At 32.0% G+C, this 27021-nt stretch overlaps 3 protein-coding genes across 5 annotated transcripts; 2 read left to right on the forward strand and 1 right to left on the reverse strand.

The window, feature by feature from the left end:
• Nucleotides 1–3208: 3208 nt before the first annotated feature.
• On the forward strand, nt 3209–14608 carry LOC113854122 (eukaryotic peptide chain release factor GTP-binding subunit ERF3A-like). 2 transcript variants are annotated; one of them, XM_027484982.1, is made up of 19 exons: nt 3209–3385; nt 3912–3953; nt 4063–4134; nt 5332–5379; nt 5521–5610; nt 7611–7722; nt 9249–9294; nt 9433–9504; nt 9740–9802; nt 9921–10075; nt 10160–10224; nt 10868–11018; nt 11136–11241; nt 11348–11483; nt 12033–12097; nt 12203–12367; nt 13042–13114; nt 13196–13256; nt 14368–14608. In XM_027484982.1, exons 1-18 carry the CDS (start codon nt 3382–3384, stop codon nt 13231–13233), a joined length of 1503 nt encoding a protein of 500 aa, XP_027340783.1. In that variant the 5' UTR covers nt 3209–3381; the 3' UTR covers nt 13234–13256; nt 14368–14608. The 2 variants fall into 2 exon arrangements, with proteins under 2 accessions (XP_027340783.1, XP_027340784.1); XM_027484983.1 differs by lacking the exon at nt 5332–5379 and having other exon boundaries at nt 3319–3385; nt 3761–3953.
• A 4916-nt stretch (nt 14609–19524) lies between these two features.
• On the forward strand, nt 19525–22057 carry LOC113855057. 2 transcript variants are annotated; one of them, XM_027486507.1, is made up of 4 exons: nt 19525–19858; nt 20099–20281; nt 20384–20443; nt 21474–22057. In XM_027486507.1, exons 1-4 carry the CDS (start codon nt 19616–19618, stop codon nt 21759–21761), a joined length of 774 nt encoding a protein of 257 aa, XP_027342308.1. In that variant the 5' UTR covers nt 19525–19615; the 3' UTR covers nt 21762–22057. The 2 variants fall into 2 exon arrangements, with proteins under 2 accessions (XP_027342308.1, XP_027342309.1); XM_027486508.1 differs by having other exon boundaries at nt 21615–21886.
• A 1547-nt stretch (nt 22058–23604) lies between these two features.
• Nucleotides 23605–26737, reverse strand: LOC113853863 (protein PLASTID MOVEMENT IMPAIRED 1-like). The gene has a single exon (XM_027484545.1). It carries the CDS (start codon nt 26549–26551, stop codon nt 23966–23968), a length of 2586 nt encoding a protein of 861 aa, XP_027340346.1. The 5' UTR covers nt 26552–26737; the 3' UTR covers nt 23605–23965.
• Between the last annotated feature and the right edge of the window lie 284 nt (nt 26738–27021).

Here is a 27021-nt window from a genome sequence, read left to right on the forward strand (position 1 = left end):
TGAAATTATTACGTGACCAAAGCATAGCCAACCAATGCTTACTTTTAATAACTAATCTCGTGATGTGATAATTGTATGCGTATTAGAAAAACTTTCCAAGTTTTGTGGAATAAAGATGAAGGTGACGACCAAAATAATATAATTAAAGGATAACGAAACCTGTGTTCCTCCTCTGTCCAGTGGGAGACTTTCTTTTTTGGAGCGTGGGGAACTGGACGCGAATCATTGTTAATGTGCGCTTCCCCTTCAGCAACAGCAACGTGAGTCTCAGAAGCAGAAGCAGAAGCAAAACCAGAAAGAAGCCCCTCTTCTCTTCTCTCTGTAACTAGAGAAGTAGGTAAACCTGAGTTTAGAGCCATCGGGACGTAGGAACACCAACTAGATCGGAAGCTGGGTCTGGATCCAAGTCTCCGGGGATTCTCGGTTCCCTGAGATTAGAAAATTGTAAGTGACTGTGAGTGCTTGGATTGTTTTTATATGCATTTTTGAAATTCTGTTTAAATTTTGAAATTCTGTTTTAGAGCGATTACGGTTACGATATTATCTGTTTGATTATTTTCTCAGATTAATCTGTAACCAAAAATCACGAAAAACCAGACAGGACATAGCCTAGAATATTTGTCATTGCAAGATGTCCAAAAGATGTCAGCTCCACTGACTATCCTTTTCTTTTCAACGCGAAAAAATTTGTAGCAGAAGATGGTTTCTTTGTCCACTCTGTAAACTACTAGTTGAAAAACAATGGATAAAAATCAAGCAATATCTGTATATATATATATATATATATATGCAATCAACTGTTCTTCTCCATTGTGTAATAACAATGTCAGTGAATAAATAAGTAATTAACTTCTTAAAATAAGCTAAACTAAACATATGCTAAATACGTTGGTCCAATAATTATAATTATAATTTTAGTTTGATTCTTAATTTTTTTAATTTGAATTAGCATGTGTTAAAAATATTATAAAAATACTATTTATTTTATTTGCCCATAATTAAAATATTAGGTTATAATGTTTGATTAATTTTTTAACAAAAGAAATAACTTTTGATAAAAGAAAATAGAACTTATAATCAAAAGTTATCAAGTTATTTTCTATGCAAATTATATTTTAAAATTTATTTTTAAAAATAAAACTAATCGTTCCCCATAATTTAGTAATTTACCTTGGAAATTACCCATTTTTTTAACCTGACAAAGAAAATATTGGAAAAATGAAAAATGAAAGCTTTTGTATATTATATGAGTATTACTAAATAAATAAATAATAATAATTAATAATTTTATAAATTAGATATAAGTGAATATTTTAATTAATAATAAAATACATTTAATGGACTAATTATGACTTAATTCAAAAGACGATATATTTTAAAATAAAAAGAATTATGAAAATTTAAAAACAAGATTGAATTAAATAATATCAAATTTAAAATTTAAATTAATATTGATAAGGATTATAATTATTTATCTAAAATATATTCACAGCAATCTGTCAACCCATTGGCCATTGAAAAGAAATGTGCCTAGAAAGTGTTATAGTAATATCACAACCGCCATCACTTTTGTTCAATATCGAGCATTCTCCGCTTTCGTGGAACGCAATTTCATAGGTTACGAGTTCTGGTGCTTGTCTACTTCTGCCTCAAAAACTGCATACGTGCCTTCATTTTTTTTATGCAACCCACTATTATTCTGAAGTCGACAGGGTAATGACTTTTTCTTTTTTCCCCTTCAATACAAACATATATTTTTTATTAGAGCTTGTTTTCAAAGGTTTTATCTTTTAAACTGCTCATTTTGCAGTCGATAATGGAAGAAAGATAACGAAAAATCTCTGTGCACTATTCACTGTGCTCCTGGGGAAGAATGGTGTTTTCACGGAAACATATAGATCCAGAAGGTTTAAAAAATATTATAGAGTATTTAACTATTATAAATAAATAGTTAAGGTCTCAGAGGGTAGTATGATTTTTTTTTTAAATTTAAAGTATCTATAATATTGTTTTATTCTTTATTCAAAGAATTAACTTAAATTGCATAATATTTTATAATGTACAAGAACTTTACTGATATAGAATTCTAAATATATGTTATACATTATTTATATGTAATTTTTAGAAAAATATTTAATAATTACTAAAATAAAAATTTCAAAAGTGAAACCCTATACATTATAAGGCCTATTAATTAGTTTAATAATAATTTATGGTCAAATTTATATATAAATATTAAAAGATTAAATGTTAAACTTTTAGAGTTATGAAATATTTAAATTGAGTAAAAAAATCTGACTATTTAATAATCTAGAGTTGAATTTAACTATAATTAATTGAGGTACATAAATTACATAATTTATTGATTGATTGAGCCAAAAAGGGACGGAGAGAGGAAAAGTGTTAACATTAGTACATGTTGGCCTTTTTATATATAAATACTGTATTTTAAGAAAAAATCCTATTTATTATTTTCAAAACTATTTCTTTCTTCGAATGATTTTGACCATGGCAAAGGTTTCGTTAATATTGTTGGCAAAAGACACAAGTTTTTTTTTTTTTTAAATAAATTTTATCACCAAAAGCACAAAATAAATTAAATCATGTCAGGTGACATATTACTTCTGAAAACATAATTCTAAAAATATTACTTTTGAAAACATAATTTCAAAAATATAATTAACAACCTCTTGAAAATAAAGTTTTAAAAGTTAATGAATTATGTTTCCAAAATTATATTTCCGAAAGTGTAATCAACAAATTTCAAAAGTCTTTGTTGTTTTCTTAGTATTTTCATAATTAAATTTTTGAAAGTTATCAGCCGTGAGACTCCTTGCCTATCTCAAGCCATTTCTTTTTTCTGATGAAAGGCAATAAAAATTTATATAAAAAGAACAAATAACTAAAATTGATTAAAAGAACACGCAAAACTATTAAATGAAATAGTGAGAGGAGTGATTTAACGGTAGAAGTGCTGCTAATAACGATAAAATGTTAGTGAACGATGAAAATGAAAGAAATAAAAGAGAAAAGTAATTGAAAAATGAACTCTAGAGATAATTTAAATATTTATTGTGAATATTTTTAAAAACATAAATAATAAAAAATTTGATGGAGGTGCAAATTAAAAAAAAAAAGGGACGAAAAAAGCAAGCTCCGTTGTGAAATGCTTGAAAAATTGTTGACGTACAGCCCATGGACTCAACCCAGGTACAACCATAACAAATGGGAAAAGGAAATAGAAGACTTTAGAAGTATAAAAAGAAAAGTAGCTAGCAGCAACACAAAAACCTCTTCCTCGTTTCTCTTTCTTTCACTCTTCTCGAGCACTCAGTTGCGTGCTCGCCGGAACCCTTTTATCTCTGTAGAATCCCCTTCAACATGGGTAAGTTCTCTTCATCTCACTTCTGATACCAATTATTCTTCAATTCGTACTTTGTTAATAATCCGTTTTAGATCTTCATGTTCCGAGTTATTGATAGATCCGTGCCGCGCTATTGTTAACCCTACCGATCGTTGAATAATCGACACGATTTTATTTTTCTTTTCTGGTTTCTTTTCTGCTCAAGTTCAATTGATTGAGTTCATGTTCTATTTCGCACTTTCTTATACTGCTTGCGAATTTATCTCCTACTATGTGCTGCGTGTTACAGTACTTTGTTCGCTGTACTATTTTATTGGCTTGTTTTGGCCGGAAGTGAATTTCTGAATAAGCTGAGTTGCATGCTATGACGTTGGTCTGTTTCGGCTTGATTTATAGTTGTTTTGAATTTCATTCATGCTGAAGAAAAATATTAAAAAGAAGATGAGTTATTGCTTTTCCTGAATCAAACGAAACTGTTCTTCTTTGAGGTTAGAGGGGACTGGGGGAGTTGGAGTTAATATTTATGTCTGTTTTGTTTGAATGGTAGATATTGAGGAGGACATCCGTTCTTTACAGCTTGACTCGGCAGGTAATCCATAGGCCTATTGACTTTTGTGCTTTTATCTGTTTCACTATGTATCTACGGTTTTTTACCATTTTAAAAATCTTCCTATGCAATGTATGTTGTGATATAGCAGAAGACAATAATGGGGTGGTAAATGCAGAGGATGGAAAGCCAGAAGTTGAGAAATCTGATAAGATGGATGAAGGTTGGTTATAATGATGTGGTTGATTTCGTGTTCTCTTGTGCCTTCATTTTTTCGTGTTTATATTTTTCTGGGAAACTAAATCTCATCAATGTTAAAAGTGTAGCATCACGCTACATGATTATTTGCTGTGTTCCTCTTTTTTTTTTTTTTCGGTTCTGTTGGCTCTCATTTGCAAACTTTGCCTTAAACTAAAGTATTGTCATCAATCATTATCATTTCTTTTGAGATTAACCTGTTTCTACTTCTTACATTCATGAGTAAATGCTCTGCCTAGTAGCACACTCTATTCCCTCTTAAGACAATCAGCTATGAACTCTGACATATTCAGAAAGAGTGTTTTGATTTAGAAATCAGAAATTTGGTTATAATGAGGCTCTTAAAAAATATTTTAGAAATCAGAAATTTGGTGTATGTTCCACGTTTCCTTCCCTTTCTTCAGGTCCCTTGTTATACTCATGTACTTATGGTGAATATCAGTATTTTGGTTATATCAGCTCATTTGTTTTGAATAAATGATTGATAGCTGCAATACACAGACTGTCACAAGTTACAACATAGGTTTCATCCAACTTAGATTAAGATGTATCATGTCTTGCCTATGATTGATTGAATATTGATATTGTTGTGAAGGTTATGCACGTAACTACTTGCTTGAATCTTGGTTGGCACCCAGTGCAACTTTTCCCCTTGAAATTCTACCATCTGCTTTTATCCTCACCATAAAAATGAAGTAATTTTGTATTTTCTGGCAATAAAGTATTACTAGCTTTCTTCAACATGGAGAAACATATCATGCATTAGGTCAGTGTTCTTTCCAATGTTATCAATATTTAGGGTTGAGTTCGCAGGTCACTCTGGACCAGGTTGGGTCAGAGGCCCAACTCGTTTTTTCCCTAAAAAATTGCCATGGCCCCTGTTACTGCCATAGCCGCCAGGCTGATAATGGCTGCCATGGCACTGCCATCGTAAATCTGCCATTTTCTGTCATGGTTGTGGTGGTTTGGGCGGAAACCTCCAGCGACATTCGCCATGGTGCCCCCCATGGCCCTTTTTTTAACAACACTGGTTCTTTGTTGATTGTTTTGTTGGTTGCTGGTTGCCTATGTCAGTGTGTTATTACTATATTCCTGTAATGGTACAAATTAATGATGGAGATTGGAAGGCACCATATAATGAATTTCATGTTGGTGTTTTCAGATCCGAAGCGGGATGTTCAGGCACCGGTTGTTGAGGCTGAGCCAAAAGGTATTGGGAAATGTATTTAGTCTTCATGTGAGAATATACATATTGTGCATTTATATTACTGTTTTGGAACTAGGCAGCTCATTGCTGATAATGAAATGAACATTCACTCTCACTTGTTCACTCCATGACTTTGATTTATAGGGAAATATAAGGAAATTCCTTCTGTTCAAGATGAAGATGAGTTGGAGATGAAGAAAAGACACTTAAATGTTGTATTTATTGGCCACGTTGGTAAGTTGATGAATTCCATATTTGTTACTTTATCAGTATATGGCAATGTTGTCAAGATCGGGATCTTATCTAGGATCGGAAGAGGGGTAAAAAATCATAAATCGTGGGATCGTAAGATAGATTGTAAGATCCTTCAAAAAGTGTAAAATTATACTTAAAACATATATATAAACTGAGAAAATTACTTAGATAAAAAGTTAATATCTAAATTACCTAATTTAGTTAAATATAAACTTAAAAATCCTATATTTAAGATTGAATATAACACATAATTAGTTAAACTATCCATGCTAAGGTGAGAGAACACATAATAGAAAATAAATAGAAGAATATTTTTTTAAAAATTAAAAAGATCAACAAGTTATCCAACTTATAATACTTTGCAATAAATAATATTAAAGTATTAGCTCTAGTTAATAGTGTTTAAATTTATAGTTAAATACGTGAAACTTAGATGCTTATAATGTTTAATAGGTTTTTTATAAAATATGATATTCATTAATTTTAAAAAAAATATTAGAAAAAATAATTTTATACCATTTTACATATAAGTTAATGTCTTATTACACTATTTTATTTTAATATATAATATATTATTAATAAAATTGAAAATTAATTTTAATAAAATTATTTTTAGGTAGTAATACTATTAAAATGTTTATTTAAATTAACTTCGCTCACATGTTTATATTGAAAGGTGTATTTATTATAAGACATAAAAATTCATCTCTACTGGGAAACAAAACTGAAATAGTAGCTCACGGTATATATAGAGAATAGAAAACACCCAGAAAACGTGAACCACCAATTGAAACAGGCAAACAGCAGCTCAAGAAACACCAAAAAAGAAAACGCGAACCACCTACGGGTGGCGCGGAAGAGAGAAGAGAGACGGCGCGGAAGAGAGTAGAGAGAATGGGCGTCGCGGAAGAGAGTGGGAAAGAATTTGGGGAAAAATAACCTAAATAGGTATTTTAAAACCGGGTCAGAAAAACCTGACCTGGAAACCCAACCCCCCAGAAGCCCAACCCAGAACCGACCCAAAAAACCTGCCCCTGTGATCGAATCGGATCAGAGATCCTGCTATCCTGACGGAAAAGATCGGGATCTCATCCGATCTTCCATATAAGCAATCCCAAGTCCGATTAAAATCGTCCAAGGGGTATAAGATTGTAAAATCGTATGATCCTGCGATTTTAATCGCGATTTTAACAACAGTGTTATATGGGATACCAGGGTTCCTTTCTAACTTTTGTTCAGCTTTGACAAACATTCAATTGGTCAACAGTATTATGGTTCATCTCTACCTTGTGCACATGGTTAAATGGCCAATTGTCTAACTGCATATCAAATAAATTTTAGATGTTGACCAGAGGAGTTGCACATGTTGCTTATGTTTGCTGGTTGTCAACTTCTAAAAAATATTTTGGCTTTCAAGTCAAAAAGAGAATAAAGAAATTGTTTATTAGACTTGGATTGATTGTTTTCACTCCTGCTTATTGTTCACATGGTTAATCTATAATTAGTCAATATTTAATAAACTGTTTGGAATTTGATTACATTTGAGAGAATAATCATTTTCTAATGCTTTCTTTTTAAGTTTTTGATTATAAGCTGTTTTGAATGCAAAAGAAATCTGAACACTAAATTTGTGCTGATAGATAGAGTCACTATAATTTAGAAGAGTGCTAAGAACACAATTTCTGACACACTCTTATCGGTTGAAATTTTTTGAAATCTACATAAATATTAGTTAGAATCATTAAATTAGGAGTGAAATTCACATGTTTTTTGTGATTTCCAATAAAATTTAGCTTCTAATAAAGAGTGTGTTTGAAAGTGTCTTAGAGATTGTATTGCTAGCATTTCTCTTATAATCTATGTGAGGAAAAAAAGTAAAAGGAATGAGAGGGTTTAATGATTCTTTCATTATGTTAAGAGATTTTCATTATGTATATCCTTGTTCTATAAGAAATTAATTCTTGCATTTCTTGTTCTAGATGCTGGTAAGTCTACAACTGGAGGCCAAATACTTTTCCTCAGTGGTCAAGTTGATGACCGGACTATCCAAAAATACGAGAAAGAGGCTAAGGACAAAAGTCGAGACAGCTGGTTAGCTAATTTCCTTTGGTTCTTGAATGAAAGTGTTATATATGTTCTAATGCATGCTACTTTGCTGACTCGTCATCTGTTTATTGCAACTTTGGGTCTTAACATATGGTTTTCAGGCTATTTCACTAACATGTGGTTGAATTAGTCTGGCTAAAAAAGTCATAGAGCTTGTTGGTAATTTGCGAATATATCCAAGTCTAACAAATTCATGAGGTCCCTTTCTCTTTTTGTAGCATTATGAGATGTTTTTCAGTTGTCTCACCTTCATTCTATGTTAAAAGAGGTAGTGTCTGTTGATCAGAATGTCCAATAATTTTCTGCTATTTGGTACTTTTGTGCAATTGCAGGAGAGTAACATAAAACTCTAGATAACATGTTAGATATTGCATAGGTAGCATATCTGGGGGGCTTAATCTATAGATGAGATTAGTTATTGCTGAGCACAGTCATGTACTCATGTAACTTGGGGAATTTCTGTTTGTCTGAACAAGCTACTTTGTCAAGTAGTTTTTACTTATTACAGTGGTGTAAGGTATTGTAACTAGAGGAGTCATCCTGTGCTTTTCATGAAAAATAATCTTAGCACACTGAATAAATCCACAGCAATTCATTTCTAAAAAAATAAAAATATAAGATAAAGTAAAACAAGTTAAACAACAACGGCGGGAAAAAACTTACATAAGCCGTCAGCATATGTCCATACTTGGACAGTTTTAGTATGTAATGAGATTAGATTAAACCAGATAAAACATTGGGAAATAAAAAAGCATTAAATAAAAAATAGAAAGATAGTTTGTCCTGCAGTTTGCTTTCCTTAGAAAGAAAATTCTACAATAGAGTAATACATACTGGATTTTTAAATGTATGTTTTTTTTTTTTTTATATATTCATCTTTTCAGATTGTTATGAGACTGTTTTTCTTATGAGTGTGTCACACTGCCAAATGTATATCCATGGTTTTTAAAGTGCATCATGGTCTTCCTTTCTGAAGATTTTACTTCCTTGTACTTCATAACTAGTAACTACAAATATTTATGTGAAATCTCTCTCTGCCTCTTCCTCTTCTGATGGAAGTCGTGGCATGCTAATTTATCTATCATCTTGCGTCTGTTGTTTTCTTTTATATGTGGTAATTGTCCATTAATTAATAGGTTTTTCTGCTTCTCAAATTTAGTGTATAAACTTTTTCATTATTTAGGTTGCATGTTCTTCCATTAGTTTATAACTCAAGACCAGCAGTTGCAATTCAAGCTTCAGATGTTGTACTGTTTTTAGCCTTTGGTCTCTTAATTGAAGCTTGTATACTTTCTTAGATTTTATGTTTCAGGTATTCTGTGTATTTCACTTTGATAGTGTAGGGTTGAGGTGTTCAAACTATCAAAATGTGTGATGTGGCCCTTTGGGTCTTCAATTTATTATTTTTGTTCTGTTAACAGGTGCTTTTTTGACCTGGGGGGGTGGGGGGTTAAATCTTAGTGATTGACACTATTCTATTTTAAATTAATGATTTGAAATTTATATGGTAGGTATATGGCTTATATAATGGACACAAATGAGGAGGAGAGGGTAAAGGTATGAATAAACATGCTGATAATATAACTGGTTTTACATAATCTAACGTGGTGTGGTTTTTGACTTTATCCCTTTTGCTTCATAATTGTATGAATTTGGTTTGAATTTGTAATTAGGATAAAATTGTGATAATTGCAGGGAAAAACAGTTGAAGTCGGTAGAGCACACTTTGAGACAGAAACAACAAGGTTTACCATTTTGGATGCACCTGTGAGTATCTGCATTCCATGATTCTTCTCAGATCAGTTTATGTATTGAGCACATGCATATTCTCTGGACTCTAGAGTGTAGTCTTCTGTTTTGAACTACTTAGAGGATCTTCACTGGCAGATATACTTTCCATGGGTCCTTGACTCAATTGTTTTCTTCTCCTATATTTTAAAATAATTCAACCATTATATTCTACTAAGTAAACATTGAATATTGAATTACAATGCTTATGCAGGGTCACAAAAGCTATGTTCCTAACATGATTAGTGGTGCATCTCAAGCTGATATTGGAGTGTTGGTTAGTTGATCACTTGATCTGTGGTGTGACTCTGTTTCTTGAACTTAAGCATGGGCTTCTCAAGCATTTGATGATATATCTGTCTTTTTCTGTCTGTATTTTATGCCTCATCGATCAGGTTATTTCTGCTCGGAAGGGAGAGTTTGAAACTGGATATGAGAGAGGTGGACAAACTCGTGAACATGTCCAACTTGCAAAAACGCTGGGTGTGGCCAAGTTGCTTGTTGTTGTCAATAAAATGGATGATCCTACGGTGCAGTGGTCAAAAGAAAGGTATTGTGTGTGTGTGTGTGTATTACCCGTTTCTATGCTTGTGTGCAATTTTACTGAGATTCATTTTTGCTGATGTGCCACTAGGTATGATGAAATCGAGTCAAAGATGGTTCCATTTCTAAAGCAATCAAGATACAATGTAAAGAAAGGTACCTACCTTTTACATATTTGAGAAAATGCTAGAACTTTATGTTTCCTGTCCTTTTAATTCATGCTTAATTGTGGGATGCTGCTGTAATTGCATGATTTATGACGGATGGGTTATGTAGCTTTTACTTGGAGAACATTCATAGTATAAAAAAGAATGTCATGGGGTGACAGACTGTCCACCATAGTTCACTTGTAAGAATGTTTTGTTCTCTTCTAGAGTAGGGAATGCTATATGTCTTACTGAATGCTAGTGGAGTGTGGGACATGTTGAAGATGGGTGCAAGGTTGTTACTCTCTCTGTCCAAAATGTTCGGTAGGTTTGGGATCCTAGGTATTGAGTTCTAAAGGGAGGGGAGGATGATGTTGAACTTCAACCTATTATATGGAGTAAACAGCAGCTTGTTTCAATTCAGGAAAGTAAGGACCGAGTTTCAAGGGTATTTAGGTTGTGCCAAGGTTATTCTTTTCCTGTTCTGCAAGTTTTCTTGACATGTGGATTTGAACAGCTTATGAAAATGGACATAGAAAGCCCTGTTTTTGGAAATAATTTCTTAGCAACAATTTTGTATTTTGTGCATGGGTCTCAACCATTTTAATGAATTGTGGAAATGAAGTTATTGTACTAATCATTTTATTTAACAGATGTCTTGTTTTTGCCAATATCTGGGTTGATTGGTACAAACATAAAAACAAAAGTGGATAAAAGCACTTGTCCATGGTGGAGTGGGCCTTGCTTATTCGAGGCCCTTGATACTGTTGAAGTTCCTCCACGAGATCCCAAAGGTCCTTTTAGGTATTGCATTTCTGTACATTTTGTTGCTTTCTTTTACCTGTCAGACATCCTTTATAATTTCTTTATTATTTTTGAAGTTCAACTTCTTTGCTAAGAATGAGCTTCTGATTTGTGCAGGATGCCTATTATTGACAGATTCAAAGACATGGGAACAGTTGTTATGGGCAAAGTTGAATCTGGTACTGTTCGTGAGGGAGATTCCATGTGTGTCATGCCAAATAAGGTAGCTTACATATTTATGTTTGTTGGATGTTGTGAACTTGGTCCTTTTTTCTTTTTTTTTTGGTTGTTTAACCTGAAATGGGTGACAACTGCACATTAATTTGCAGGATCAAGTAAAAGTTGTTGCGGTATTTATCGATGAAAATAGGGTTAAACGTGCCGGACCTGGTGAAAATTTACGGATTAGATTATCTGGTGTTGAAGAAGAAGACATATTATCTGGTTTCGTCTTGTCTAGTGTTGGTGAGAAATTTTGCTCCCAACATTTATTCAAAATTTTGGTGGACTTGCAAGATGGGGCAGACTTGCAGTGGTGTATTTTGAAAGATATTTTTAATTTTTATATAGAGAAACTTTACTAAAAACGTGTCCTAGAAAAAATAATTATCTTGGCAATTTTTGTGGAGTGTGTACTAGCTAGTTTTTGTGTCTGGTTACATTTCTTATTTCAGATTTCAATATGAAAGGTTTGGCCATACAGTATGCCGTGAGATGTAGCCACACATGCAGTTTTAATTCCAGGGAAACTAAAGCTAGTTGTATTGATTTTAGTTGGTTTTGAAACTTATGCATAGTTGTGGTGGGTTATCAAAATTGGTTGAATCACAGTCAATTAATTGTTTAGATTTAAGAATGGCATCAGAAAGGACCTTGGCCCATCAGAAATGTGCTTTTTCTAGTCCATTAAATTTATGTTTAGATCCAGCACATTTATAGCGTTGCCTTGTTTTCATTTGGTTATGCATTTGTTGGTCGGTGTTTTAAGTGGTATCTGGTTTGGTCCTTTTGCAGTTAATCCAATACCGGCAGTTACTGAGTTTGTTGCTCAGTTGATTATCCTTGAATTGCTGGACAATGTAGGTTTCCTCTTTTTCTTATCCACAGCATTTGGATGTCAGCTTTTCTGCTTTAGTTTCTATGACTGAATTGAGGACATTAACTTCTTTATATAAAATATGTAGGCTATTTTTACTGCTGGGTACAAGGCTGTTCTGCACATCCACTCTGTGGTTGAGGAATGTGAGATTGTTGAACTCTTGCACGAAATTGATACAAAGACACAAAAACCTATTAAAAAAAAGGTTCTCTTTGTGAAGAATAATGCATCAGTAGTGTGTCGTGTTCAGGTGCATTTTTTCACCTTGTGAATCTAGAAGCTATTTTTTACCTTTTTATCTTTTAGGCCAAGTTAGTACCTTCAGTCCTAACTTTTTCATTTTGTTTTACTTTTGTCCTATTTCATCAGTTATAATGGTGAAAAACTGCCACAGTTAACAAATCACAATTTGTGACAGTAAACAATTGACAAAATAGGACCAAATTGTAACTAAATAAAAAGATAAAGGAAACAAAATGAAACAAAGAAAGTTAAAGGATCAAATTGAAACAAAAATAAAGTTAAAAGACCGAAGCATTAATTTTGCCTGCGTTTTTATAATTGTATTGCTGTACAATATTAAAAACATGCATGGTTTGCAGTTGTTATCATGTGACCTGGAGGTCATAGGTCTGGGTTGTGGAATTAGCCTTTGATAAATGCAAGGTGAGGCTGCCTGTGAAAGGCCACGGGCTGGTTTCACGTTCCCTGGGCCCACACATATCGGGAACTTTAATGACAGGGCTGCCCTTGTTATTATGTTGTGTGTATAGGATCCTAAGGCTATGAAATGTTTTTTATTCCTTTGTGATTCTGCAGAATGGCTCTGTCTCAAATTGAGAGGAGGGATTCATACTTGATGGTTTTCTTTTAAAAATATTTATGCAAGTTTAGTTTCATCTTGTGTTGAAAATGTACATACAGGTTAATAATGCGATTTGTATTGAGAAGTTCTCTGATTTCCCTCAACTTGGGAGGTTCACTCTTCGCACAGAAGGTAAGAGTTAGAAAAAAAATCTGTCTTGCTGATGTGTTTCTGATATATTGTTGATGCTGCATGTTTTACCCTGCACTGTAGGAAAAACTGTTGCTGTGGGAAAAGTCACCGGTCTCTAAGTTTGTGACAATTTTGACTTGAGGTAAAGAATATTTTTCATATGCATTGATGCTTCTTGTTGAGCTGCTCTTGCTTTTCATGGTCAACTTTGTAATACTTTTCATATTTCTTGCTTTAGCTTATATGATGTTATTATCCTGATATGTCTTTAATTTTTAAACTTGGCAGTTATGTTGAATACCTTTTTCTAGTCATTTTCTTTTGTATCTAAATAAAATTAAAGTAGAATATGATTTAGACACTGTACCTACCGAGGGGTGCATGGTCTACTGTCTACATAGTTCATAACACATCTGAGCTTTGGGGGCTTGTTTACCTACCGATGGGTGCTTGTTTACCTACTGATGGGTGCTTGGTCAGTCAGTCTACACCATGCATCACTTGCCTTGACCGCCTGCGACAAGCTTGTGCAAGCTTGTATGCTTCTCCAAGCTAGAAGCCCGGGGGCATGCATGTGTTCCAGTAGGAGGGTACACGATCTTCACTGAATATTACTCCTTGGTGGGGCAGACCATCAGATTCAGACTAGAGAAGTAGGGGTTTGCCTTCTGTCACCCAATTTATGGATGAGTTCTGAAAGTGAGCCTGGAGCCATATCTTTGCCAAGGTTTAGGAAAATAACTGAAGTTCTGAAAGAACCTACATGACGACTCATTATGGTATAGGCAGAATGGTAGACATCCCCACAAAATTAGCCCCACTAATTATGAATTCAGTCATAGTGGCAATCTCAAGGAGTTCTTTATTTCATAAAACTATCGCCTAATATAAATAAATGGAAGGCAAAGCTTGGTGGAATCTCCAGCATTATGATTTTTCAGGCTAGGCTAGGCTCTAACCTTCGTCAATTCTTGCCCTGCAGTGCTTGTGTCAATAGAAACTGACTTGCAAATGATTGAACTTAAAATATCAAACATTTGGCATATGTTTCAATCATGTCTACAGATTTTCTGGTGTTGTGTATTTATTGGAAGATTAAATGATTTTTAGAGAGTAGACTAACAAATCAATTTGCTGTTGGCCATGGGGTGACTTGCGTGCTAACAGTCACACTTCATTTTTGGTTCTTTGCCTTTGTTGTTGTTTTCAAGTTAACTGTGATACTTGTATTCTAATACCACTTTTTTGGACAGGACATCTCCAAAGACAAATTGAGTGGCAGCATCGAGGCAGAATTGACAGCATCAAGTTTACCATATATTCATTTTGGTATTAAATATTTATTACTTGGAGGTAGTTTTCAGTGAAGAGTTATTTTTGGCCGCTGGTGCTCATGTATGTACTCGGTATTTTGCGGTTGGTCGCTTCCAACCGTGCTGCTACTTGAGATATATAATTGAAATGGATGGTTTGAAATCAATCCAAATGATTAGCTGTGGAATCTGATTACTTATACTTAGCCCAACATCAATTAAACAAATTCCCAAGTCACAGATGACTAACATATTTCATTTGATAGTGATATATGATTTCTTATTATCATGTTGCTGAGTAAACTTGATGGAATTTTGTAGAATTGGAACTAGAACTATCGCAACAACTACTATGGTGTGACTTCAAAATATTTGAAACCGTACGACATGCCTGAAAATTCAGGAATTTTGAGTTAGGGCAGCTAAAGATAAAATTGATACATGGTGTATTCGGATATATAATTTATTTAATATTTTCATAAAATATGATTTATGTCATATGGTAAAAATAACTTTTTCGAAAGTTATATTAATAAGTTTATTAAATTAAGTTAAAAATTCATAAAATGTTCACAAGTTCTTGGCTTAGTGTTTTTTGGGGTCTAATATATTATTATTTGATTTAAAACTGGAGAAAAGTAAATATTAAGTACGTTGATAGACTTCTTTTATGTTTTTATTAATAATGTCTTTTTTTATTGAAGTTAATTATGAGCTCTCATTTATTTTAAGAGTATATTTGGGAGAGGGTTGTTGGGAGGAGAAAGAAAGGTGGAATATAATTTAAATTTAAATTTATTATTTATAATGATAAATATATGATTGATATATTAGTTTTATATTAATATATTAATTTATATTGTTGTTTTAAATAATATTAATTTGAATATAGTTATTTAAATAAAAAAATTTGTAAACTTTTTTCTTGCTCTTCCAAACTTTCTTCTTAAATAACTTTTAAAAGGATTGCAATAAGTTGATTTTATGCAGCTACGAATTGAGAGGATTATTGGACAAAACAAATGAATTTGAATTTTCTCTTTCATAGCAAAAACGTCTATTTTTTTATTTAAATAAATTGAAATTTACTTAAATGAATTATATAAAAATACAAAAAAATAAAACAGAAAACTATTATGACATATCCCTGAGCGAATAAAAGTGGCTTTATTGGTTGTTATTAGGAGAATTATGGCATATCCCTAATAATGAATCAAATTATGGGTGAAATTAAAAGTAGAAATATTTTTTTATTAATTTCATATATTAGTGCTTTGTTTAAAAATAAACAATAAATAATGGAGGTTAGTTCAAGTGATAAGTCGTTTGACATCATTTAAATAAGGCCTTAGATTTGAGTCTTTGTGTATATAAAAAATCTCAAGTGGTAGATTCACCTACCACATCTAGGCACGTGACTCAATTTGTGTTTCTTTTATTTGTTTAAGTGGAGATATATCTCCTTAAACGAATTTTACCCATTTTCTTTATATTTTTATATGATTGGTTAAACCATTAAAAATTTTAATTTGTTTAAATAAAAATAGAATTAGATGAGATAATTAAGATTCAAAGCAAACATTATAATACAAATTGAAAGACTTTCATTAAAATTTATCTTAATATAGTATATTTTGGACACAATTTTTTTTAGATATTTTTGCTCTTCTACACTAATAAACTTTAAAGACTTTAATTTTTTTTTTATTTTAATTAGTTTTGGTCTTGTAAATTTTTTTTGTTAGTTTTAATTTTTAAATTTTATTTTTAAATGATTTTATTATTATAACAAGATATACATCTAACTATTTCTCTTTTAGTAATTATTTTAAAAGACATACAATGCAACATATTTAAATGTACATCACATCATTTACAAGTAATAATCCATATATATATATATATATATATATATATATATATATATTATGAGTTTGTCTGTTTCTTTTTTAATTACAATCATATGTTTTTTAAAATAATAAAATCTTGTTTATTAAACTAGTTTTTTAAAACAATAAAAAATAGCTTTTAAAGTGTTTTGGTTTTAGTTTTTTCATTTTTTTAGTTAAAAATATTTTTAATTTACATGTTTACTTATTTTTTATTATGTTTAAATTTCATCGTTTACGAAGATAAAGAAAGAGAAAAGAGAGGTTAGGAGTTTATTCATTGTTTGAAAGTTATTTAATTAAGAGGAAAATAGTCACTAGTTTTTCTAAATTCAAACTCCGGATTTGGATTGTCTCCAGTTTACGTAGAAAATAGATTTCTAGTTCAATTTTCGCTTAACGATTCTAGTTCGTTTAAGCAAAAATTGGTTAATTTCGCTTAAAACTGTGACAAAATGGCTTGAGCCAATTTTCATAAAACAAATAACTTAAGCAAAAAATAGACAGAGAGTTTTAATTTTCACTCAATTTTCTCTTCTTCTTCTTTCTAAACCTAACATTTTCTCTTCAACCTCCATATTCAACTCTCTTTAACTTCCATATTTAATATTCTTCTTTCTCTTATAACTAACTATTATCTTTCCCTCCTAACTCTCTTTTCCTTCAACCTCATACCTAATTCCTCTCTTCTTCTTCTCATTCTCACCCTACCCAATACTTATCTCTCCCTCTCTTCTCTATACTCAACTCTTCACTTTTCTCTTCCTCCACCGCCACTCCTATATCACTCGCTCTTCTTTATCTACATCCATTCTTAGTCCTCTATTTTCTTTACACCCAACTTTCATATATTCAAATACGCAAAATTTGCTTAAGTTAAAATAATTCGCTTAAATGAATATGCACAATTTGCTTAAACAAAAAAAAAATTCTCTTAAGCAAAAAAAAATTAGCTTAAGCTAATTTTGTGTAAAAAAAATTTTGGCAGCAGAGAAAGAGGAAAGTGAAGAGTTGAATATAGAAAAAAGAAGGAGAGATAAGTATTGGGTGGGGTGAGAATAAGAAGAAGAAGATAGGTGTTAGATATGAGGTTGAAATAAAAAAGAGTTAAGAGGAAAGAGAAGAGTTAGGTATAAGAGAAAAAATAATGTTGAATATGAAGATTAAAGGGGTTGAATATAGAGTTTGAGGAGGAAATGTTAGGTTTAAAAAGAAGGAAAAGAGAAAATAAAAATTAAAGTTCTCTGTCTATTTTTCACTTAAGCCTATCATTTTTGTTTAAGACTTTTTTTTTTCGCTTAAGCTATTTGTTTTATGAAATTTGACTCAAGTTATTTTGTCACAGTTTTAAGCGAAATTAACCAATTTTCGTTTAAGCGAATTGAAATTGCTTAAGCGAAAAATAAACTAGATGTCCAGTTCCTACGTAAATTAAAGACAATTCAGATCCCCCAAATCTCTAGTTAATTTTTTAAGTTACTCATTTTGAAGTTTTTCTCTCTCCCACTCATTTATAGTCTTTCACCTTTAGAATTTTAATATTATTTTTTAAAATATGCCAGTTTTTAAAGAGAATTTTAAAAAAATTATAAAAAATAAAAATTTATTTTTTAGAGAGAGAAAAATATTTACTTTGTGTTTTTTAACAAAAAATAAAAATAAAACATAATAATATCATTTATATAATTAAATCTCATCATCTTTTCCTTTCAATATTAAACATCTAAATAAAAAATTTAACTTTTTTTTTCAAACTCTTTTCTTCCATCTCCTTCAAACATTCAAACAAAAATTCAGTATATTAGACTTATTTATTTATTTTCTTTATAATATTATTTATTAAAAATTATTTTAATTTTAAAATTAATCATTATTTTTTAGTTTAATATTAATTTATATTTTATTATTTTTAAAATTTATTAAATTATGTATAAATTGCAAGTATTACTTCGTAAACAAGAATATTTTTTAATTTAACATTAATTGTATTTTGATGTTTTAATAAATTTTTAATTAAATATTTTATTTTAAAAAATATATATTTAAGAAAATAAAAAATACTAAAATTAAATATCATATATATATATATATATATACACATTTAATTTAAAATACTAAATAAATAAATAAATAAAACCAAGCACGTTTTTTTTTAGTTTTTTAATTCTGTTTTAAAAAACAAAGTCATGAAATAATTTTTTTTTATTTTCTCTTAATTTTTTAAAAATAAAATAAAAAAATACTAATATTTTGTATAAAAATAAATTGTAACAACATTAACATTTAAATTAATTTATATATTATTAAATATACATTGAAAATACTATGTTCAAAAGTGTGCCACTAATAATTTATTTTTGCAAGAATGAAAGATAAAGATCAGCAAGTCCATATAATAGAATGCTCGTATAACATGCATTCATGGGAGCCAAGTGATATTTTGTTCTTAAAAAAATTCATGTTTAGATGGATAAACTCAATCAAGTTAATTCCTGCAGCAAGTTTGAGCAGAGTTGAAAATAATGTAATTCAAACAATTTATGATAAATTTAATTGCAAACTTGCTTTTCGGAACATAAATTACTTTACTCTAAACACAATTTCAATCAAAATAAAATTTATAAAATTAAGATAATTAAAAATCAGTTTATAACACTCACTGAAGCTGTTGATTATACATAAATACAACTTATTTATTAAATATATTTATTTTTTATGAAATATAATATTTTAAACGAAAATATCTATTAAACAGTTTTTTAAGTAAAACTGTATTCCTTTTTATAATCTTTTTATTAATTTATTTAACTTTTTATAAAAAATACTAAATGAAAAATAAGTATATTTAATATCTTAAAAATATAAAAATATATTTTTATTTAATATATAAAAATTATAAAAATTAAAATTTTGTTAATGTCAACTCATAATGTTGAGAATAAGTAATTAATAATAGTAAAATTTTATTAAAAAAATATTTATTATATTTTTATAATTTTAATATAATAACTATATATTTTTTCATAATTTTTTTATTTATAAATATTTATATTCAACCTTAAGGTTGAATATATAAGAAAATACTAAAAAAAAAATTATAAGCTAATTTAAAGTTGTTATTTTCTTCAAATTCTCTGCTGCTAATGTTGGGACTATTAATTATGACGATAATAGAAATTTCAGGACCACATACGTAAAGAAGGCGAGAATAAAGAGAATGAAATGCATATGGCCAGTGTTTATATAAAAATTTATAAAAATGGTACAGAAGAGAAGATATATTATAGCTGCATTTGTAAATGGAAATGAGCTCAATTCATGTGTCATGGGTTTCTTCCTTTTGTTTGTGTTTACCAAATTCATCACGCTTTGAAGCATCAAAAATTTCATCACAGTTTAAGCCTCTGAATGCCACTCCTGTCAAAGGAACAAAACACTACCTTGTTAAATTTCCCAGAGAAAGAACAAGAACAAGAGCAACCCTTGATGATGTTGAAAGAGACCAACTTTCCTCAACCCCACTTCTTGTCGAGGACGAAAAGGTATGCCCTTTTCATTTGGGGTTCCCATTATTATTGTTTCCCGCTTTGTATGGTTTCTTAGGTAATGTTGAAAAGTTTAAGGTAATAAAGTTTGAATCTTTAGCGCACCCTTTGTAGTTTTATCTTTTGGAACTTGATCCATTTTGCAGTGGGGGGGGGGGGGGATTTTTTTTTTTTTAAAAATGATTATTTGGGTTCTATGTTGATTTAATTTAATTTTAAATTTCAATATTTGCTTAGGAAGTTGAGAAAAGTGTGAAAGTGTTGAAAAATGCCGCTAAGACAAGAAAGGTAGCAGCAGAGGAGGTTCTTTCTGCACTGTCTGTCATTGAGAAAGCAAAAGTTGATCCTTCTGGCTTTTTTGAAACCCTTGGTGGAAAGGAATCCCCTGGGAGGACCTGGATGCTAATTTTTACTGCTGAGGTTAACATCTTCTGGCTAAAATTCTGTTTCTTGTTTTGCATCTTTAATTATGGTTGTCAGTTACCTACCTTTAACAATTTATGCTTTTGTGTTGAATTTCAGAAACAACTAAAAGGTGGTCGGTATTTTCCTCTCACCGCTGTTCAGAGATTTGATGCTGCTGTAAGTCTCTTTCTCTTCCATGATCCTACCTATATTTCATTCTTGATGCATTAGAGAGCAGTGTTTATAGTTAAAATATTTGAGGAACCCTTTATCTGCCTGTTGAGAAACTTTCAACCTTCGGTGTCATTGAGTTTGAAACTGAAGTTGTTTCTTGCTGGAAAAGCAAGAGAGATCTGGACACAAGAAACATTCTGAGTATTAAGAAAAGGTGCTAAAGAATAAGGTTGTTTTTATGGCCTTGTTCCTATTTTCCAAGACTTTTTGGAACTTCATCAAAAGTCATGTGATTTGGTTTTTCTTATGTACTTGATGGACAACTTGCTTCTCTGGTCATGATTGTACTGTTCTGTTGTCCATGAACTAATTTCCAGTTCAATGTCCATGTCCAGTGTTTTGCGTTATGAAATTATTAGTTTGTATCTGATGCCAAGTATGTTTTTATTATCTAAGTTTTTGAAAGCATAACTGATGTCAATCATTGCACCATTTGATGAAGACATTCTTGAATTATCCTTTGTAGAGGAATTCTCATCCTCTATCTCAGTTTTGGAGCTGATTCAATTTTAAAACAATATATCACTTTCAATTTTTTAAGGACAAGAGAGAGAACCATTAATTTTGCATAGAATATTGTGTTGTAGCTACTTTTATCTTCTTAATCTAAGGTTGCGAGGACTTAGGCTAGAAACTGAAAATTAACTATGGCTCTGTTTTTTGTTAGCCACTTAAATGAAGTTAGGGAAATCAGACCTCAGCTATTAGCTGTGACAACCCTTGTACATATCCACTTAATTTGGGAAAGACTTTTGTGCATCTATGAGTTAATACTTAATAAGGCCTCTAAAATTGTTTCTTGATTGCCTTTTTAGTCCTTCTCATGCAGGCAAAGTTGTATTGGTGTTTCATTATTTGTAAATGTTTCCATATCCCAAATCAATTTCTAAAATATATTCAAAGAAAAGCTTGGCTAGTTTTCTGATTGCTTCTGTCCAAGTCAGACTATTAAGTTATCTTGATGAATTGTTAGGCAAAGAGGATCGAAAATGGTGTATATCTTGGACCCATTGGACAATTAACATTTGAAGGAAGACTTTCATGGAAAAACAGAATACTTGCTTTCATTTTTGAGAACCTTCTAATAAAAGTGGGACCCTTGAAGCCTCTACAGATCAGCTTAGGAAAAAAGGAAGATAAAGAACCAAGTACAAAGGATCCATTTTTCATCTGGTTTTATGTTGATGAGGAAATAGCTGTTGCTCGAGGCCGGAGTGGAGGAACTGCATTTTGGTGTCGGTGTCATCGTGTCAGTAACTGATTCTTAGGAAGTTTCTTTCTTTTCTGCTTCTGAGTTTCGGACTTTAAATGGAAAAAGATTCATGTATATATTTTAGTGGTTAAACATATTTGTAGCTGTGTACTGTATAGATTATATACATATTTGTACCTAGAATCCAAGAATTAAAGTTTTTATTTCATGATATTACTGGCTTACTGCCATTGATTTTGTGAGGAAAAAACTATTCAACAACTAAAGAATGGAGACTTAAAAATAAGAGGAAGAAATGAAAGATTCTCCACCAGGTCCAGTTTAGCAGAAGGATCTTCACCCTTTTCACAGGTCTTTTAATTTAAGGTTTTGTTTGGAAGTTAAGCAGGAGAGGGAAGTGAAGAGTATGAGGGGTAAGGGAGGAAATGAGAAAGGAGGGAGAAGAAGGGTTGAAAAAATCTCCAATTTTGGAAAATTTTAAAAACTTAAGTCTATAAAAGGGTTTATGTTAAATAAGGATTATTATTAAATAAATATTTTCTTTTCCTCCTAAAATTAACTTTTAAATAAAGCTTAAAGTAATAGCTACATGCATGTTTATGATGATAGATGAATATCTCCTTTCTTACGATTTTTAGTGCATGTTTATTTTAACGTTGGTAGCCATCCTAACCACACTAGCACACGTAATGATGCTTTACCAATAGTGTTATTTTTTTCTGCCAACAAAAGTTGAAATGGAATGATAATTAGAGCCTTACATCAAAATGCTAAAGATGACTGTAGCATGGCTCATTATACTTATTCTTTCTTATGCACAGGATTTTCATGTATAGACAAGTGCAGAGCATACTTGTATCTGTATAAGATTTTTTGTGGAATGCATATAAGAACTAAGGCTTTTGGAAAGAGTGGAAATTTAGAAGGAAGTAATAGTATACGAAAAAAATGTTGTATTCAATAAACCTTGCGATTTTCATACAAGTGTCTCATAATTTATAGCTTTACATGAAAATTTAAGGGATCGGAGACAGTGTAAACAAGTCAAGTTGAACTAAGCACTTAAAACTCAATACCCAAAAAAATTGTGGTACTAAAATTAGCTTATTCATTTAAATGGGTCAAATCTAAAATTTGAACCTGATTTGTTTAGTTTATTTATAGCTTATTTTTTTATTTATTAAATATATTCTTGAAATATATTCAAAACTTATTAAGTAATTAATAAATATTTTCATGTTAGAGGATTATATAAAAGTAATGAAAAAGAAAATAAAAAATATTTGAACATAAAAGTATTTAATGACAAATTTTTAAGATAAAATTACAATTTACTATCTGTAACTTTTTTTTAAAATATAAATTAGCGTTCTTTTATCATTAATTATATCTATGCCCACGAATTATTTGTAAGTTTTTAATGTGAAACTTTTTGAATTTTTGACTTATATATGTAATTGAATTTGAAATTAATTTTGAATTTTTTGTCTAATAATATAAGTGACCTTATCAGATATTTAATGAGTTAAATTCGAATAATTTACGAACCAACTTAGTTCATTTTATTCTTAAAGACCCTTGTATCTCCATTACCACTAAGATTAGAGTCTTTTATGTAGGTACTTTAAAAAAGAAGTTACAAAGTTGACGAGGGTCGAAAGAATTTCCATTACATATCACGATACCATGTTTTTACCAAGTTTGCTTTTTGCAAATTAGCTTTAAATAAGAGGGAATCTCCATTGTCTTATTGAGTGGCTTAGAGAGATTAAGGTCCATTCTGAATCATTTGATCCAACATTAATGTACATAGAGAGAATGTCACGGATTCATCTATTATATTTTCTGTAGTGTTGCGTAATTTCATGTTTTGAAGAATGCATTAAGATAAAATAATGTATTGCTACTAGCATTTCTCGTTCAATCAAATCAACAAATATGCACTGACAGGCTAAAAAGAAAATAAAAGGGAGAAAAAATATTGAATAATAAGTGGAAATAGGGTCATTCAGACCCTTGTAATTGTAAAGCCAATATATTCGTTTATAAATCAAATACAATATGTCCTATATAGGTTTTACAAAAACAACTAATAATGACATAACATTTACACAATTCTCGAATGCATGAATCTGCACAAATGGTAGTGTACCAAGAACCTTTTCCACTTGGATTACATGCAATTGAATTTTCTATGATACATAAATGCAACTGTTTCCTTGGCATAATTAACAATAAATTGGACGTGCTTATTACTTTAGAAGCCTGATATTTGGATTTCTCATGGTTTTGAGCCACATTTCAGCCACAATTCGTGAGGAAATGGTCCACAGCAGGTCTTGCCCTTTTGCCAATGCATGCTTCCCTTTTTTCCCTCCCTTTCCCAACCCATATGCAACTAACCATTGCATTGCAGTTAGTCTTTGCCTTTCACTGTCCCATGCGTTCTTCTTAGTGCCACTCCTCACTTTGAAACCCCCCACATGCACGCTTGTTACCTTAAACCCTTTCTCCTCCTCATAGCCATAATCATTCTCCTTTGTGTCAATACTTGTTGCATGAATAAGCACCATCACAGGTCCTCCAACTGCTTCATAGCGTCTCATTGGATCCCTCAGTTGGACAACCAATATCATTGTCACTTTTACTTGTTCACTATCAGAACTTTCACTACTCTTTTTGTAGCTTTGGTCTCTGATCCAATCCTCAAGTGAAATAGCTGAAGCCAAAAGATCTTTCCCACCCTCCCCTTGCTTTGAACTGAGTGAAGAAACATCAAATGGGGCTTCTTCCTCAGCCATGTCAGCTTGAATTTTCAATGCGTCAACAGTCATGGACTCAATCTTCTGCATTGCAAAAGCCAGAAGCTTCTCTGGAGTGATTGGCTCTTCATCAACGTTCCAAAGTCCTGTTGATATTCTTTCTTTCCTTCCTGAACTCATGGCATTTGCCATGCTTTTCAAGGAAGAAACTATGCGAGCTGCACTAGAACTTGCTCCTTCCTTGTTCCTACCTTGTATGATGGCTGAAGCAATGCCTTCAAAAGCAATCTGTTCTGCAGTTTTGCCTATTAGTTCATCTATGGGCATTAAGGACAAAACTTCGGAGCTTAGTTCATCAAGGCCAATGCTAGCCAATTTCTGAAACAACTCAAATCCTGTCACTGATTGATGTGATGCCAACACAAAAGGCTTTGACATCTGCATAGCTAACTTTGGACCATCTTTTCTAGCCACACCAATATCCAAAGGGTTCATGGAAGCCAAGTAGCCTCCATCCCTTGTTTGAACCACACAACCCAAGCCCTTTCCAAGGTCTGGGAGATACACTTTGGATTCTCCATCTTCAGCAGAAGAATCATAGTGTCCTTCAAGTTGTAAAGGTGGAATTTCAGGTTGATTGAACAAGTGCCATTTTCTATCTTGATCCTCAAGCATCTGAAGAAACTCCCTTGTCACAGTTTCTTCATCTGCATCTAGCCTCTGTGATTCTGTCTCTTCCTCTATCTTCATAAACTTGTCATCTTCTCCCATCATAGACTCAAGAGCCTTTATCTGCTGTGCAATTGAATCAAGCTCAGACAATCTAGTGAGATGCAACTGATCATGCACTATTTCCTTGACAACCTCCCTTGAAGCTGATTCCACCAATTCAGGTTCCTCAGATTCCCCTTCTCCATCTTTTTCCTTCTCTGGAACCTCAACACCTTTATCCACAACCTCAAAATCCGGGAGATCATAATCCTCCACCTGCTCTTTACTACGTTCATCAACTTTCTGAGTAGAGGAAGAGGGATTCTCAACAGGGTTTGGATCATCAAGGTTCAAATCATCCATTCCTTGAATATCCCCTCCCATTCCAGATTGTGAAGGAGTCCATGCATCATTTTTACTTGTCATTCTAGGACTAGGCATGCTGAATGATGTCTTGGATTGTTTACGAGCAAAAGCAGAAGAGATATTACTCAACTTGCCAAAGCTAGACTTTGAACTCTCCACTTGATTATTATATATATCAACTCCTCCATCTTTCTCCATGATTTGGAAGCCAAGTTTCAGAACTAGTTCTCCTCCTTTTGCCTTCCCAGACAAACCAAAGCTTGTGTCCCATTGCCTCACCCGCGTGCCTTGTTGGTTTTTCTCAATGGATTCTCTAATCAATTCACTCAAGTCCACAGAGCTTCTTCCAAAATCAAGCTCTTTAGCATCAACAGCAAAGGGGTATATCCAAAAGGAGCGTGGCTCAAACTTGATTTGCTTTGATGTACCATGGTTGGTGGTGTGATAGACATGGCACCTGATGAAAAGGGTCTCTTCAAAATCAGCAGCTCCTTGTGCTACCCTTGATGGCATTGTCTTAACAGCACCATCCTTTGTTTCCTTCTTTCTAACACAAACAGAAAGTCTTAGTCCGTTCATGGAAGAAGGAAGGCCTTGTGCTGTGACCACTTCAACAGAAAACAAACAACTTAGTTTCTGCATTCCAATGTGAGACAGAACCCTTATAGGCTTCCACTTCCAAATCCCCTTCTTGTCATTGTCACCTGACGAAGTTGTTGATGTGCCATCAAGCTTCTTGGTTTCTGACTTGGCCATGGCATCACCAGGCTTTGACCTTGATCGCCATGGAGACAAGGACATGCGGCGAGGTCGAGGTTTGGTGCTGCTTCCGTCTTCAAGATTAACATCATGTTCAACAGGTGGAGCTGAAGTTCTTGGCAACACAAGTGAAGCTGTTCTTCTAGTTGTGGTGGAGGTGTGTGATTTGTAAAGGGACTCACTCAAAGCCTCTAGTTCTTCAAGGAGTTGGGCATTTGGGTTGCTCTCGGCAGATGCCATTCCCAGTGAATGAAGAAGGTGTTGCTGCAATGAATGGTGATGATGATGTTTAAGAAGATAAGATGCTTATAGGTTGAAAGTTGGAAAGATCATGCAGGATTATGATGATGATGATTGGTGGTCCTTTCTGAACCAAGAAAATATGATGAATTGGAATTGTGGAGGATAGGGGATTAACGGTTGCATTGCATTGTGGCTTGGTTAGTGAGACAAATTTTGAAATGGATATCTAACAGGGAAACTGGTCCCACCGAATTTAATGTTGCTTTATCCTTATTGTTTGCAAGTGGTAAGAGTAAGTGCTACGCTTGGTGCTGAGAAAATGAAACTTTCCTACCCCCATTTTTGTTAGGAAGTGGAAGAAAATCTACTCAAATTTTTTTCATAAACTGTAGCATGCAGGTAAGGAACATAGCAGCAAAAAAGGTTCTTTCAGCTGTTTAGAAAAAAAATATTGAATTTATCTCTCT

This window comes from Abrus precatorius, unplaced genomic scaffold, assembly GCF_003935025.1.
Source record: "Abrus precatorius isolate BTA unplaced genomic scaffold, Abrus_2018 Scaffold11, whole genome shotgun sequence".
Lineage (NCBI taxonomy): Eukaryota > Viridiplantae > Streptophyta > Magnoliopsida > Fabales > Fabaceae > Abrus > Abrus precatorius.

Excerpts from the sequence above, each read along its gene's own strand:
- LOC113853863 (XM_027484545.1), bottom strand. The coding sequence starts at position 26,551 with ATGGCATCTGCCGAGAGCAACCCAAATGCCCAACTCCTTGAAGAACTA.
- LOC113855057 (XM_027486507.1), top strand. The coding sequence starts at position 19,616 with ATGGAAATGAGCTCAATTCATGTGTCATGGGTTTCTTCCTTTTGTTTG. Across the intron at positions 19,859-20,098 it reads TTCTTGTCGAGGACGAAAAG|GAAGTTGAGAAAAGTGTGAA; the intron begins GTATGCCCTTTT and ends ATATTTGCTTAG. Across the intron at positions 20,282-20,383 it reads TGCTAATTTTTACTGCTGAG|AAACAACTAAAAGGTGGTCG; the intron begins GTTAACATCTTC and ends GTTGAATTTCAG.
- LOC113854122 (XM_027484982.1), top strand. Across the intron at positions 5,380-5,520 it reads TGTTGAGGCTGAGCCAAAAG|GGAAATATAAGGAAATTCCT; the intron begins GTATTGGGAAAT and ends TTTGATTTATAG. Across the intron at positions 5,611-7,610 it reads TGTATTTATTGGCCACGTTG|ATGCTGGTAAGTCTACAACT; the intron begins GTAAGTTGATGA and ends TTCTTGTTCTAG.